General features: G+C 27.0%; 1 protein-coding gene across 1 annotated transcript in view; it reads right to left on the bottom strand.

Annotated features, from left to right (window-relative positions):
• Window positions 1-519: 519 nt before the first annotated feature.
• Window positions 520-17851, bottom strand: part of LOC111631364 (talin-2-like) — a 199740-nt gene continuing 182408 nt past the window's right edge. Inside the window, exons 73-84 of the mRNA XM_023375591.1 lie at window positions 16334-16503; window positions 16057-16240; window positions 15095-15220; window positions 11700-11816; window positions 10786-10971; window positions 10598-10702; window positions 10429-10531; window positions 9560-9678; window positions 8223-8393; window positions 7787-7849; window positions 1874-2056; window positions 520-1808 (exon numbers count right to left, since the gene is read on the bottom strand). Coding sequence (XP_023231359.1) covers window positions 1551-1808; window positions 1874-2056; window positions 7787-7849; window positions 8223-8393; window positions 9560-9678; window positions 10429-10531; window positions 10598-10702; window positions 10786-10971; window positions 11700-11816; window positions 15095-15220; window positions 16057-16240; window positions 16334-16503 — 1785 coding nt within the window. The 3' untranslated portion in view covers window positions 520-1550. The remainder of the gene's footprint in view (window positions 1809-1873; window positions 2057-7786; window positions 7850-8222; window positions 8394-9559; window positions 9679-10428; window positions 10532-10597; window positions 10703-10785; window positions 10972-11699; window positions 11817-15094; window positions 15221-16056; window positions 16241-16333; window positions 16504-17851) is intronic.

The following is a 17851-nucleotide window of genomic DNA, read 5'->3' as shown; positions in this document are numbered from 1 at the left end:
ATATGTATTTTCTTTACAAAAATACTTTGCAGCTTTTTGTAGAATAAAAAGAAAAAAAAATACACTTATGAGAAATTCATTCTCATAAATTAACAAGTTTTAAGAGAATACAAATTGAAGCCATGTTTTATTCTCTTTAGTTGTAAAAATAATTATAAAAATAAATCACTTTTCTTGATCCAACAACAGTAAATTGTAAAATATATAATTTTGTTTCATTACCTTTTGAAAGTTATATATATTTTAATATTTTGATACAGTATATTTACAAAATTTATTCATGAATTTCTTAAAAAATGGCTTTATATAAATTTTAAAATAGTAAAAAGGTAAGAAAATAAATGATATTTATTAAATAAAAAATATATAAACCTGTATTTAATGAAAGATATATTGGAACATCGCTTTATCAGAGTCTCTTATAATGTGAATTCGATATAAAGTTTAAAACTCTACAATTTTTGCTATTTTTGTATAGTTAGTTAGAGGGAATGATATGAATTTAATATATTTGGCTTGTTTACTCGCATGGCACTCCAAGAGTTATTATACTCTATACCGAATTTTCACAACTTTGCCTTTTTGCATCACGTTTCACAAGAATACATTGTAACATTTGATTTTATATTAGAAAAAAATTATAAAAAATATTAAAATATACAAAGCTGCCAAAATTTCTTTGTAAATAAAAAAACAATTAGCATTTTTCATGGAGAAAAAGCATTAAAAAAATTATTACTCCATTTGCATTCGCTTTACACAAATGCAAAGGAATAAAATAAAAATTTGACACATTAACAACAAAATGGTAATTAGTATTTACAATTATATGCTTTATATTTTTAAAAGGCAGGTTTTAAACAACAGAAAAGTTCTCTCTGTAAGAGTAGATATCTTAATATTTTGGCAAATAAAAAGATTTTTAAAAATGAAAATACATTACATTAAGAACCTTTATCCATTCATTTTTGTATAATAAATGAGGATAAATGAACATACAACAAAACTAGTAATGTTGGTTAAAGCCCTTATATATAAATCCTGTGCATTAATGAGATTTTTTACTTCTAAAAACAGAAGATTCATTGAATCATTTTAATCAAATATACATTGGTTGCCTTTAATAAGCTGTACAATTAGAAAAACCAAGAAAATAAATGAAATACCAGTAAATAAAATTTAGTGTCAAATTTCTCGTTATCATTACTTAATAGTTTAAACTATCAAATAATAATAAAAAAGGAAGCTTTTATGTGACTCTCCACTCTTCTTAACATTTTATGGCACCATTATTAATAAGTTATTCAGCAAGACATATCTTATTTGCTGATAAGCAATACTTAAATTCAACAAAACATTTTATAGAAATGTAACAAAAGTGTCTCATTCAACTTCATGTGTGAAAATTTGTTGTTATAGTTTTGTATATAAAATATCTCAGATTTGCAACTTTTAAGCAACAATCATATTTAGGGACAGGGATAAAGCCTCATTTGTTATCAAGCAATTAGCACCAATTATTCAGAGGATTAGGAAGAATTTAAGTAAGATTAAGGAGATCCAAATCCATGATATTCGTCAGGAGATTTATTACCATACTTAGCACGTCTCAGTGCTGCTAGACGCCCTCTAGCTTCTTCCAATTCCTTTTCCTTCCTCAATATTTCTTCTCTAGCTATAATTTCTTGTGCAATGCCACCCACCATGTGTTTGTTGATGACAAGATTACGTTCTTCATCATTTCCCAAAGAATGTTGGCATGCTTTTACTAAATTATCTGTAGCTTGTTTTATAGCATTACCAGCAGCCTGATTGGAGAGAGATCAATTTTATAAAATTTCCATAATTGCAATTTACTGATTAAAAAACTTACCTGAAGTTTCTTCATGGCTTTGGATTCAGGATCAGCCTTTACTTTGCATGCTACTAGCAACTGATTAGTGGAACTTGCTACTTGCTTGGCTGAACTAATGAGCTTCTCTTCGGAAGAATGACCTTGTAATAGAGAATTGGCTGCTTCTATTAAACTGTGTGTCGATGCAACAACTAGTTCAGCCTAAAAATTAAATATAATTTAAATTAGTCTCAAAAATTTATAAATTTCAATACAAGAGATACAGAAATTAGCTAGATTATACACTCTGACAAAAATAGTGATGCATTCTCAAAAAACTAATCCAATTATAGTGCAACATCATAATCAAATACCTTTTAACTGAATATGCAAATGATAAAAAATTAACACCCAATGAATAGTCTGATCCCTCAAAGAAAGAATCATTCTTTATTACGATGTGCAATTTAATTCAAACTTCTCATGGAGCTTGCTCTTATCCTTGTTGATTATAAACAATGCTTCTCCATTAAATTCATGCCCACTACAGTATGGTGTTTAAAAGAGGACATGCCATTGGACTAAAAGAGATGGATGGACAAATCAACTTATCGCTCAGTATTTAGATTGGAGCAATGTGGCAATTAGATAATGCTGGCATGAATGGATCTTGAATGGCAAAGTTCAACAGGAATGGAAGATGAAAAGATTGTTTGAGCAGCTGTAATAACACAAGAGTCATTTCTATTGCTATCCAATATATGACCAATGCAGAAGTGATATGGATCATTACTAGATGACTACACAAATAGAATCTGTGCTCACAATGTCCAATATACTGGCTACCACTGATTTGTAGGCATTGTCAAGAGTGATGCAGAGATCCTGGGATTGATCAACATAAAATTATTCAATTGTTCCAAGTGTTCAGTATAATATGGTCATAGAGAGCTGTACCTTATTGTAAAAAAATAATCATTAAAGACTTTGTAATTTAACCCTCATCACTGGTGTGTTAAGCCCTCATGTATGTATGTATGTATATATAATTGATATAGACTTGAAATGGAACTGTTTTGATTGGTGACAAATCATCTTCAGTGACTTGTCCCATTTTGAACTGAGTACTGATAACCAATGCAAATGTGTGTGGCCATTGCCATAATCTGGCTTTTACTGTCAAATGCCACTTGGCCTGGCAACAGGTACTTATGGTCTGGGGCACAATTTTGTTTGTTAGACAGACCACTTCACAGTACACCAATGCATTGACAACATTCTGAGACATACTGTAATACTATTTCTTTCACAGCCCCCTGGACTTACTTTCCAACAAAGCAATGCCAAGCCCCATATGGCATCTCTCTCGTGAATGACTTCATGGTTGCAATATCCTTTCTTGCCCAGCTAGATCACCAGATCTCTTCTCAATTCAGCACATTTGGGACCTGATGGGACATTGCCTACAATCCTCCAGTAATGTCAACAACTTAGCCTGCCAATTGAACACTATTTGACAAGAAATCTCTCAGGACACCATTTGTCAACTTTATGAATCAATATCATACCAGGTAACAGCTTGTATTCAGACAAGAGGTGAGCCAATGTCTTATTGACTCCCTCACTCTGTGTAGCTCTTTCTCTGGAATAAATCATCCAACTGTTCCAAAATTGTAATAGTTTCTTTTCATATGCATGTACAGTAAACATACAAAATTTTGTCCCAATTAGATAGTTCCTTCTTGGTGCATCAACTTTTTTGTTAAAGAGTGTATGCTTATAGAAGGCTTAAGGTGAGACAGGATGACATCTGTTTTTTTAAAATATTTTTCAACCCTCAGTGGAAAGTAAAATTTCTGCTGTTAAAGTAACAAAGCTAATTTTAGGAATTTGAAAGACATTTTCTTAAAATGAATTTTCTTTAATTTCTTAATGACTATTCCATAGAAAACGTAAACTAGTTTTTGTTTAAAAATACACTTGAATTTTCATGCAATTTTATAATCTGTATGGAGTGGCTGGACAAGAATGATAACACAAGCCTACAAAAAAAAAATTTGTGCCTAGGATTTTAGAACTGATTTTTGCTATATTTGAGTTGCTGAATCCAAATATGAAATCAGTTTTTCTCTATCATCTATACTTTTATAGATCAGCTACATGAAATGTACAGTTCTAATTCCAGTTTGTACAGTTCTAAAGCACATATACAAGGATTAATTCCTGTATATTTTCCCCATTGTTGGTCTGCCGTCCAGTTAGTTCTAGGTAAATCCACCAGATGAAGTAAGCATCCGGTAACGAATTGATGTTCAATGCTTCAACTAGAGTTGAGATAAGTTTGTAAGTTCTACCCATGCAGTGTGGATCGAAGTTGGCCTCGCATGATATTTGTGTTAAGGCAAGAGTTGTTATAAAATTAACCTAAATTGTACTGTATTCTGGATGCTTTTATTTGTATTGTTGAATAGAAATAAAATGAGTTCAAGTAGAAATAGTTGTGTAAATCATTCTGATGTGTTTTGCTACATATGCATATTTTAATATACTTTAAAAGAATACAAAGTCACTAATAGTTTTTCTGTTAAAAGACTTTATCTTGGATACTTTGGTGTTAGGCTTGGTGATCAGGATAAAAGCTGTGCACCCCATCAGGTCTGTAAAACTTGTACAGAACATTTACAACAGTGGACTACCAGAAAAAGAAAAAGTCTGAAATTCGGCATACTGATGGTTTGGAGAGAACCCAAAAATCACTTCGATAACTATTATTTCTGCCTAGTAAATATTAATGGAATCAATCATAACAACTGTACCAAGTGGACTTATCCTGATTTAGTCTCTGCAAGATGCCCGGTCCCTCACTCAGAGGAAGTGCCAATTCCATCATTTCATCAGCTACCAGAGCTCTGTGAGGACGAGTATCTCTCTTATCCTAATGAAGGTGACTGTGATTATGAGAGAATGTCATCAATTCCTCAACATTTCGACCAGGATGAGTTAAATGACCTCACCAAAGATCTCAACCTGCCAAAAGAAGCTTCTGAATTATTTGCTTCCAGGTTGAATGAGAAAAATTTACTGGAGCAAGGAACCAAAATTACCTTTTACCATACAAAAGAAAAGGATCTGCTACCCTCCTTCTCTCAAGAAGACAATCTTGTGTTTTGTCACAAAATTAGAGGACTCTTGGAAAAAATGGATCTTCTTGAATATTTTTCAGATGATTGGTGCCTATTTATTGACAACTCAAGACGAAGTTTGAAATGTGTCCTTCTACACAATGAGAACAAATATGGTTCAATACCAATTGCTCACTCAACGAAAATGAAAGAAGAATATAACACCATGGTTTTGGTCTTGGAGAAGATAAAGTATCATGAACATCAATAGGTAATTTGTGTAGACTTAAAAATGGTAAACTTTCTCCTTACACAGAAAATTGGCTACACCAAATATCCTTGCTTCTTGTGCCTCTGGGATAGCAGAGACAAAACACACAACTGGGTTAGAAAAGAGTGGTCTAAGAGAGAAAATTGAACGTTGGAGAAAAAAATGTCATTAATGATCTCTCCAGTTAAGCCACTTTAAAACGAAAACAAACGTAAAATAGAACGCAAGCAATACAACAGTTTAAAAAATTTTTAACCGTTGTATTGCTTGCATTCTATTTTACATTCGTTTTCGTTTTAAAGTGGCTTAACTGAAGAAGACTATTAAATATAGTCGAAAATGTTTTTATTTTATTAAATGACCTCTCTTAGTTGAACGAGAAAAAATCACCTTTCCTCCATTGCATATCAAGCTAAGCCTAATGAAGCAGTTTGTAAAGGCTCTTGATAAGAATAGATCATGCTTTGCTTACATAGGGAAAAAAATGCCTCAGTTCAGTATGGAAAAAATTAAAGCAGGAATAATTGACGGCCAACAAATAAGACAACTCATTAACGATCCTGCCTTTGTAAATTCGATGAATGAAGCTGAGCAAAAAGCCTGGACTTCATTTGTTGCAGTTGTCAGCTTTGTGTTTGCCTCGAAAATTTCTATGTTGAACTGGTAAATGAAATGCTTAACAGTTTCAAATCCCTTGGGTGTAATATGAGTATTAATTAAGGTGCACTATTTATACAGTCACTTAGACCGTTTTCCTGAAAATTTAGGAGACACCAGTGAAGAACAAGGTGAAAGATTTCACCAGGATATTAAAACTATGGAGGACCGCTACCAAGGACAATGGGATATGCATATGATGGCAGATCACTGCTGGAGTTTAAAAAGGGACTGCTCCAAAATACATTCACGAAAGTCACAGAAAAGAAGCATCCTCAATGTGTAACTATTTAGTTTTATCAATGACTTTTTCCGATAATAAAAATTCCGTGTTTAGTTTTTTATTTGATCCATGGATTTAACTTAAGATATTGAAATGTATATTTTGCTAAAATGCTATATCTTAAAAATTAGAGCTCCTAGGCAAAAACTAATACCATATTTGAATTCAGGGCATCAAATTCATATGAAGTCATCTCAAAATACCCCAGCACCAAAACCACTGTTTATCTGTGTAATCTTTTAAACATAATTATATAATGCATATGAATTTCTAATGCTACATTACTAAATTTAATTCTTATAAGTTAATTCTGATCATTCAAAGATTTTGAGTGAAAAGCTTATATATTAACACTATAAACACTATAGCGTTTTAAAACTGATTAATAAAAATACAGTAGAATCCACTTATTGACTTGTATATATTGGTGGTGATAACCAAATAACATTAAGCAGGATACATAAAGTTATAATTAGTAAAAATTATTGACTCTGACATTAATAACAACTCAAGTTATACATGTTATTTTAGTTATTAAAATTGATTCAACATATATTTGAAAAACAAATGTTAGCTTTTTAAACTACTATATTGCAAGTAATGAATAAAACAGTGCTTTAATAACATGCTAAACACTGTAAAGAATGAAAATAACTTTAATGAGCAAATAGTTATTGTGACATCATCACAGTGACAATGTTGTTTTAATCATATTTTCTAATTTATTTAATTTATTAATTTGAAGGTGGAGAGCATATATTTTAGTGTCTTACCCCTGTACATCAAACTTTTCTGTTAATACATGACCAGCACAACTCAATTGCTAACAGCTTTCAGGGGAAAAGTTTTGAATTGAAATAACATGACTTCTGGTTTGCATCAGAAGTTCACATATAGTTAATCTGGAATTTCTGCCCGAGCTTTCCATATCTGGTCTTAGCTTTCATCTATGTAACTCTGTTCTCAAGATTAAGGAAAGACGGATGACAGTGAGAATTTATAGGTCTACAATTTTTCAAAATCACAGGCCAGTGACTATGGTTTATCAGCCACATTTTGAGATTGATAGGAATTTATAAGCTGCCTTATGTGCTATTTACCAGAAGACATGTAATGCAATAAGAGTTTCAGTTATAGTTAAAACACTTAACGTTTTGGACAAGCTAAGTTTTCTAATTATAATAACGTTAAACAATTGACAACAAAATTATATGGATTCTACAATAAGTGGATTCTACAGTATAATGTTTGACAAATTGCTATTTATCCTTTTCATGCTCATGAAATCATATCTAATATATACTAGCATAATAATAAGTTTAAACTTTTGTGATTGATAAATTTTTATTTTTTTTTCTTCTGATTGATCAAATATTGCAGCTGTTTATTTTAGTCAAAAAAATTTTTTATATTTGATTTGTTTATTTTATATCACAATAATCAATTATTGATGATATAACAAATTTTAAAAATGATGATACCACACTTAATTAAATTCAATTTTAAGTAACTAATAAGACAAAAAATATTCCAGTTTTTCTGTTTAGTATTTAAAAAATTTAACTTTAATCATTTCTTTTCTAAAACTTCTATAAATAATGAAAGTTGCTTATACTTACTGCAGAAATTAAACCTTCAGACCACTGTCCATCTTCAGTCATGCTTTGAGAATGTTTTCCAATCTAAAATAAATAACTCTTCAATTAGTGAATAATAATTATAAATCAAATTTAAACTAATATGAAAAAATGGTAAGAAATTAATTTATATTTAAAATGTTAAAAAATTTCATTGGAATGCATTGAAAGATTTAAAATTTTGGTTTAATTTTTTATTTCTTAACTTATAAAAAATCTCAACAATGTTAGAAAATACAGGTTTTGGATAAATTACTGTTAATTGGTTTCTATACAAGATCAAAATAGTTTTGAATTATTATTATGACAGAACTGTTGTTTGCTTGAATCATAGATATAAATAATGAATTCATAATATATAAAATCTTTAGAGATATTTTTAACACACAAATTTATACAAAAGACAAAATGATCTCACTTTTCCAGAAAATAGTAATTCTCTCTGAGCAGCTGATGCTGCTTTCATCAAAGTAGATGATGCATTAGCCACTGATTTAGCTGTTTCCAATATCATTTCATCTAAATCACTATGATCTTCTATGTCGTTGTTAGAAATAGAGTCAACACTGTGATTCTGGTTGTTCTGAACCTTAAAAAAATCAATTGAATATATGAGAAAAAAAAAATATTGGTTATATTTTAAAATTGATATGTATTTATCATGCAATAAAAAGATATTTCTGGCAATTCTATATGACAGTGAACAACTATGAATGCAAAGCAATTTTTATATATTTTAATATTATCATTTAAAATTTAACTAATATTTTAGTAATAATGCAATTAGTAATACTCAATTAATGAATGTAAGAAAAAGATTAATTAGAGCATGCTGTTTATTGTTACAAAACAAAATTAAGAATAGCCTTTAAAAGCAAACTTATCAACCTAATAAGCCAAGTGAACCTTCCAGTAGAAGAGGAATGACATCTAAGCAAAAAGTATTCCAAATTATTCAATTAGTTAAGCAAAAGAAATGACTTTGTAAATCCAATTTCTATATAAAATAAAATTAGTTTCATGATTATAGATTAACAGATATATAAAAGGTGTAATAAAAGAATGAAATCTTATTTAAATTTTATTCTGAAATGAAAAAATAAAAAGAAAATATTCATTAGTAAAATAATTCCATAGTGAATTATAAGTTAAGTATTAATTTTAAATTAATTTATTTTTCTATTTGACTATAAAATATTTTCAGATATCAGTAAAGTGTATAAGAAAGCAGAACCTTTGAATTATAATTAAGCAAAACTTTTGTAAAGTAGAAGATATCCACATTAGATATTTGTGAATTTTTAAAGCAAAAATTAAAAAATATATCACAAACACTGCTTATATTACAGTAAAAGATTTTTATGTTAAAATGTTACTTATCATCTCCATGCAAACATTTAAAGTATTAAAAGGCTCTGCTATTTTATAATACAAGTATATATAATAATTATTTTGCTTAATATTTTAGACTACATTTTTAAATATATATAATATTCAATATATTTTAAAATATGTGAAATTCTAAAATCTTCGATGAAAAGTTGCAGTCTGCACCCCTCTCTGTAAGCATATGTCTGATCCTCGGTTGAAGTCAGGCCACAACCAAGAATATCAAACATATCATACAGCTAGGAGGCAGTAAACCAGCAAATAACAGCATTTGAATTGGATCTCTTTCTTTTGGATAGTCATCTTCAAAGTTTTCAAAACAACATACTGTGTGCTTAAAAAAACACCAAAAATTTCCATACTTACTTTGTGATTTTGTCTTGGTTTCAAATGAATCAGTTTTTTAGCTGCAGCTTCAATAGAATTAGCAGCACCTAATAATTCTGTTTCGGCAATAACAATAGGATCATCTACCGAATTAATATCTGATAAGAAAAAATTTCAATATAGTAATCTTCAATTTGATTAAACTGTACTCATAAAAAATATATTTTATCAAAAAAAGTTAATTGTAATAAGTTAACATTTTGAATAATTTATAATTACACTCTGCAAGAACTATTACTGTAAAGTAAGTATTCACTAAGTAATTAACATTAACTGTAATTATTATTTACATTACAGTTATTATGCTACTTTTTATCAACATGAATAATTTCTAAAGACAATTCTAATACAGTCATTTTCATAACTCATCCAGTTATATCTTACTAATTACTATCTTACTATTAGTAAAAGCATTGGATGGGGGAGTTCCTGACATAAATTTTGTCAGTGCTATATTTTGTGACACCCTAGTAAGTCCCCATCTAATAGGATAGCATCTCGGTTGAAAACCACTGATTTAATGAATGGTATTTAATTAGTACAAATAACAAGATTTATAAATTTTATATCTATTCTTATTGATTTATCTGACATTAGCAAATGAAATACATTCTCAATATGATGTTTGCCATTTAACCTATCTCAAAATTTCATCTTTATATTGGTCCATGTATAATTTGATAGATTTTAATTAGTAATGTGATATTGATATTTGAAAACATTATGTCTGGTCACTAAAAATAAAACTATGATACATAACTTTCAATATAAATAATTTGAATCTTAACCAATTTTTGTAATTTTATTTTAAAAAATTAAATATTATATTTTAAGTTGTACAATCTGACCTTTCAGATCAATTTCATTTAGTATTTCACTAGTCAGTCTGGCAATTTCACGAGACAATTTAGTGAGTTCAAATTTTCCATCCATAGAAGGCTTCTGGATTATCTGAAAAAATTATTTAATTAAATAAAAATAAAATATGAATTAATATGTCTATTTTTGAAAACATACCTGATAAATTAATAATAATAATTCTTGATATTTTAAAGCACAGTTTCTACCCAAATGCAATATTTTTTCTTTTGCTTCATGGTTTCTTGCTGAGAATGCAGTAGCCTGAATCAAAATAAAAAATATATAATTTATCATTAAAATATTTAACATTCTTTGAAATAATTTAAAGTAGTGTTAATAAATACCTTGCAAGCTAAAAGTAAATCACATATAGCTTTTCTTCCCATATTAGCTGCAACTATTATGTCATCTTGTTTGCAGCAATTACTGGCAGCAACTGCCTTTGCTGTAGCTAGCATAACTGGTTTAGTGAATTTTGTAAAATCTTCAATCGAAATAGTTTTACTTGAATCAAACGGTGAATTAAAAACCTAAAATGCATTTTACTTTTATTAGTAACAAATTTCATTTATTTTAAAATGTGCATTAAAACAAAATCTTTTTTAAAATAATCAATTCGGTTACTGTTAGGTTACATCTTGTACATAACAGCATAACAAATAGTCCAATACTAAGAAGTATTTTTGAAAAATTTAACGTCTTTAGAAATTTATTTTATCTTCAACAGGATTTATAATTTACAATTAAACATTTTATAAAATAGGCAGGATAAGAAATCTGATGAAATCTTTAAACTTAATTTAAAATTTATACATCAAACTAAATATATTTGATGCATAGAACAGAGAATTTTCATCTAAATTTATACTTGTTCTTTTGATAATTCTGTTATTTTTATCGATATTATAGGATTCTTTTTGTTTAAAATTAAAAATCCAATTGAAAATAAAATAACATTTATGCATCATTTAAAATTATGTACAAAATAATTTACTTAAGTTAACATGGCATTCCAACACACTATAGACTATTCATTCTAAAGAATGGATGTAGAATGGAGAATGATGCTCCATCTATAATTTAAAAATTTTAAGAAAGTCATATAATAATAAGCTAAATAAACTAAAAATTGGTAATAAATGATAATTATTTATTATCAATTTTAGTATTAGTCAGCTTATTGCAAATCTATAGCATTTAACCCGATTCTATATGATCAATATATTTATTAATTATGGATAGAGATAATTTAATTTACCTTTAATTCATGACCGATAACTTCAATAGTATTCTCTAATACTCTCCGACCTCTAGTATGTTCGTCTTCAAGTGTTTTAACTGTTTTTAATAAAGACGTAACATTTGTCACCATCATCTGTAAAGTATCAATTTTAGCTTTCATATCCAAGCATAAGACTATAAGTTAGTAAAAGCAAGCTGTTAAAGTTTATGATTTTGCTGGTGATATATCAAACATTTTTTTTATATATTACAGTTTATTTTTATATAAAAATAATTATTAAAATATAAAGCCATTCAAATTATAGATCACAATTAAAATACAAAAGAAAGCATAAATCTTTTTATATGCTTACTTTACCAGCAAAATCCTTTAAAATGTTAAAAATTCACATGCACATTTAAAACAGTAAGAAGAAAATATTTAAATTAGCATAACATATAAATTTTAAATCATAAAAAATGCATATAATTTAATTATAATAATCACATTATAAACTTTATCAGTTAAACCAAAGATGAAGCTGAGTAATGTTACATTTGATTATGTATATTAACATAATGTGGCATGCAGGTTTGCTTGTCATATCAGGATGGGTTTACATACAAACACTCAACCTAGAAGAAATATTAAATTTTATTAGTTGTCTGATAAGACAGGCATTTTATTCATTTAAAAGCTTGTTGTCACAGGTAGGTAACCATGCAAGAATAACAGCCAAACTGGATATATAAAATTCAAATCAATTTATAATGGCAGAGTTTAACTTTTACCTCTGCATCTTCAGACAATTTATCATTCTTCTTTTCCTTTATTTATTTTTTAACACAAAATACAACAATAATATATTAATATTGCATATATAAATTTATTGGTATTCAAAAATACATGAACAATTGTATATAAGCTTCTGCTTTGCTTAAAATTATTACATAAATTTTAACAAATAACTTTTCTGTTTCATCTGTTTACATTATCAAGACAGCAATATTAATGAATTCAATTCCTACATCTCCTCCAATAAACAAAAAATGTTACAGATAAACATATTTTAAGCAGTTTTCTTGCAGAAAAGAGTTAAAAATTGCTTTCAAGAAAGATGATATATTGTAATGACAAAAAGTTTTTGTTTCAGAAATAATTTACAAGATAAATATGATTCAAACAAATATATTAGAATTTTTAACTACACAATTTATTGCACAAATGAATTATTTGCATTATTAATTTTTTTTTCTACATTCATGATATGGTAAAGTTGTATTTGAGATATGATAACTTATTAATCTAATAAATATGATGGAACTTAGAAACTGTACATGCAAAAAAAAAAAAAAAAGAAATAATACAAGTTTACAAATATAATTTGCTTGATAACATTTTATAAAATTGAAGTTTTTTACAAATTTTTATGTTATAATTTGTAAATATTGACAAAAAAACAGACAAGTTTGTCAAGTTATAATTTTAACAATGAAAAATAGAAATTTTCAACAATTCAGAATAGAAACATTACTGATATTTTTCAGTAATCAAAATTATAGACAATAACATTTTGTTATCTGAATATTTATATAATTATTATTTATTTTTATTTTTCTTAACAATTTCTTTGTTGGAAAATGAAAATTTTTCTTAATGTTCCCACAAATACACTAATGTACATGAAGTTGAATGTCTCCCATCGCCTCAACAGACTCCAGATTTTCAACAGATAACAATCTTATAAGCTCTTCTTCCTGATCAGAAGCCAGCCATTCCAGTGGCTCAGTATCAGATGCATAACTGTCATAAGTTTGAACCTAGTAGTAGAGAGTCACCAAACTAATCAGTATATGGATTATTTTCATGCATAACACCATAATTTAACTTGTTTTTTTCAGTATATATTCTCTTATTAATATTTATTGTTTACATTTTTGAATTAAACACAATAAAATTTAAAGAATTTTAAGATTACATTTAATAATTTTGTATTTATTGTAATTAATTATAAGAAAGAATAAAATCTAATTCTATTGTTACTTATACTTATTATATCATATTAGTTTCAAGTATATTTAGAAATTTCCAACCTGATTTTTCATGGTGACACTCTTTAAATGTATATTAAGTTGACTAATATATGTTAATTTAAACAATATAAAATTAAAATTTTTAAAATGTAATCTTATTTTAAAAGATTACACCATTGATATAGATTTTTGATAATTTAACAGTTTATTTGTAAAATAAATATATTAAAAAATGTTTTGACCAAAATTTGTTCTCTTTCTTAGTAAATTAATTTTCAACCAAACAAAAACTAATTAAATTAAAGTTTCCTTAGATTTTTAATAAATTTATATAAAGAACTGGAGAATTTCTAATGCATTCATAATTAAAGATTGAAACAATATACATGTTATTAAAATTTAAATTACCAATTAGTTTGTCTAGAAAATAACATTAAAAACAAATCTAAATTAAAAATAATTTGCTTTACTCATTTTCATCAATGAATTCAAACTATTGAATTGAATTGGTAAAGAAATATGAATTCATTTGGATTTTAAAACATTCAAAGAATATGGAAATCATCTAATTATTTGAATTAATATATGATTTAATCTTAGATTGGCAATTTTAGATTTTTAGCAAGACTATTATCTACGTTTACCTAGTTTATGTAATTAATAACTGTATTTTTGATAAAGTTATGTAATATAGCTATTAATATAACACAAACTTATTACTTGAAGACAATAATAATCAGTATATTTATATTTTAATTATAACAATCTTCAAATTAAAAAAAATTGAACAAAATATCTTTCTTAAAGTCAAACAATTACCATATTAGATCAGGCTATATTACTGGTACTATTAATAATTAATGCTAAGTAATTTGACCTAGATTTAATAAGAGATGGCACCTAATTCCAAATTAGGTGCCATCTTAGTAGATCAATAGCCCAATCTAATCTGGCAATCATTTTGCTTTAATATAACTACCAAGCTTATACATGTTTATATTTGTATCTTTGTTTATTTTCTGACTAGAAAATCTGTTAAATAAAAAACAATTGTGACATTTGGCTATTTTTGTCACTAAAAGAAGTTTGAGAAAATTATTGGTCATAACATTACAAAATGAAACCAGCTAGTCATGCTAATAAAGTTCTTATAGTTGTACATATATATATTAATTTGTTTGTCTTCTGCCAAATTTCATATTTTTAAAAAATAAACTAAAATCAAAATATTTTATATTAAAGAAGAAATTGAAGTAAGAACTAAATTTTAAATATTTAGTCCATATTAATTTCTTTAAACCAAAAATATTCTTAAAATATTATTCATGAAAAGAAATAAGAAATTTGGCAATTATATATATTTTCAATAAAATATTACTACTACTTTTAGATCCTTACCTTAGCTGAATCTTTTAGATGTACCATAGCAGGATCCTGAATATTTTTACCAGATGCTGCTTTAGTTGCTTGTATAAGATCACCTAATGCTCCAGCAACTTCTCTAACTGCATTAATTAATACTACCTATTAAGGAAAATATTAATTTTTAATCTACTGATTATTTTTCAAATAAAACCTTTAAAAAATATTTTTATTAATGACTAGCTATATAGATGTTGACACATTCAGTGAAATTTAGTTAATTAAAAAGTTTAATTTTTACAAAACTACAGTTATATAAAAACAGAAAATTTTTGTAAATTAATATCAATGCTATATTAATATTTTATTTGAAGCTATTATGGTAAAGAGTCTATCTAATACTTTTATACTCTGTACTATTCATAAAATGATCATAAATACAATTGTTTGAGAAAAAAGTCATGAGATAATATGACTTCTTAATTCTTTCATTTTTAATTACTTGATAAACTATAGCTTTACATAAGCTAGAAATTGAAAAATTTATTTTAAGTATGTCTGTAATTGATAAACTATAAAATAGAAAGTACTTGACCATAAAAAAAGTGAACTTATAGATTCTTTGAAATCTTTCAACTCCTTAAATAAAAAATAGAAAAAAAGAACAGCCTTACCAAAGAGACACCAAAAAAATTTTTATATAAAAAAACATTCTCACAAATAAAATTACTGTATTATCTGATATTGCATTTAATAAGACAATAGAAATTAGTGAAATGAAACTAGCTTTGTTGTTACAAGAAAGTATGTGCTTACCTATAATAATAAACACTTAAGAATTCATTGCAGCTAATATTAGTAGTAAAAATCTACTACTAATAATGGAATCATTTTTCAATTTTAATACATAATAATTATTAGAGTTGAAATGAATAAATTGAATAAGAAATTATTATGAAATAAATTGCATTAGTTTTCAAAGAAAATTCAACACCTACCTGAGCTTCAGTATTATTGGTGCCTAATGACACTGCACCAAACTTTACTACTTCAGCAAGTTGAACAATTGTCGTTACAGCATTCTGAGCAGCAACTGCTAGCTGTTCCTGACTAGAAGCTGCTCCTGCAACTAATGTTTTTGTATCTTCGACTAATGCTTTAGCAGCTTTTAAAATATTTTCTCTAAATAATAACAAAAAATACAAATTAAAAATATAATTAATATTTTAATTTAATTATTATTATTAAATGATTTATTTTAAAAATTATATATACCTATGATCTGTAAATGATTCAGTTTCAGCCTGCGTATGCAATGTACCAGCAGTTGCAAACATAATCGTAGTATCTAAGTCTCCAATAATGCCACTCACAGTACTGGCTGCATTAATGCATGCTTGAGTTCCTTGAGAAGCTGCTTGAAGGGCAGATAATACACAAGAAACCTAATAAAATATAATGAAATACTGAAAAATACAAGTTTTAATTTGAGCATTAATCAATAAATTAAATTTTTTACTATTCAAATTCTTCAATTTATTTATATTCTTATTTTATAATGAAACAACAGACTAAACAGTTTAATATGTTTCTCATATATAACAACAAAAAAACGAAATTAACAACTATATAAATTGATTATAAGTTATTTTATGTAAAAAATTAGTGCATTTCTGTTTAACAATTCAATTTTAATTAACTTTTGAACTAATATAAATGACTCTAAAGGACCAGAAAAACTATTATATAGTTATTCCATTGTAAGAACTAGAAAACATTTGAAGAGTTGTGTTTATCTACATATTAAATACAATTGACTTTTTATACAAATAAATTTGTTTATTTACTAACTTATATCACTTTTCATTGGAATAGATGTTTGTTAAAAACAAACATTAAAAACAATTGAAAGAGATAACAAGACAAAATAATGCTTACAGATATATATAAAAAGAATGTTTATTGGAAATAACAGTTTCTAAACTTTAAAATAATGGTTGCCCTCTAATAAACAATGCAATTGCAAACAGAAGAAGTTTTAAACAACATGCTTTTTATTAAAATAATTATTATAACTATCACCAGTATATGAGCTATTACAGTAAATATATTGATGCTCAAAACTTAGCAATAAATTAAAATCAGCATATTTAACAAAAGATAATTTTTCATAAATTACCTTTCCAACTGTTTGATTAAATTAATGACTTCTAAAGTAATGCAAAACTGAATAATTTTGAGTTAATTATGCATAATTTGTAAATATGTTAAATTTATTCCTATAACCCTATATTTATTCCGTGGATTTCTCACGATCCTCCAGCATATAAAATAGCAGCGTTCAGAACGTTAATCGCAAGAGCTTATTCGCACTGTAACAATGCAAATGATAGAAAGGATGAACTGAATTATGTTTATAACTTAGCCAGAAAGTACGGGATTAATCTTAAAGCTATTACCAACAAGAGTAGTAGGAGCCTTAAGAGGAGAAATTTACCTCATAATGAAGGAGTGTTAACGATGGAATATAATGCGTCGTTGAATAATATTTTCCGACGCATCGGAAAGGCCCAGAACAAAAGAATCATATATAAAAGAACCCGCACCACGTACCAACTACTGCGATCTGATAAAGATTTAGTGGACAGAAGAACACTCCCCGGGGTATATAAAATTCCAGTTTCGGACGCAAGGCGACGAAATAAATTAATATATGTAGGGGCAACAGGAAGAAGTATCAAAGACAGGTTAGCAGAACATCAAGCAAATATAAGAAAAAAACAACCTTGCACT

This window comes from Centruroides sculpturatus, unplaced genomic scaffold (genome assembly GCF_000671375.1).
Source record: "Centruroides sculpturatus isolate CEXI.00-Female unplaced genomic scaffold, Cexi_2.0 scaffold534, whole genome shotgun sequence".
NCBI lineage: Eukaryota > Metazoa > Arthropoda > Arachnida > Scorpiones > Buthidae > Centruroides > Centruroides sculpturatus.
This window is presented reverse-complemented; position numbering and strand designations above follow the sequence as displayed.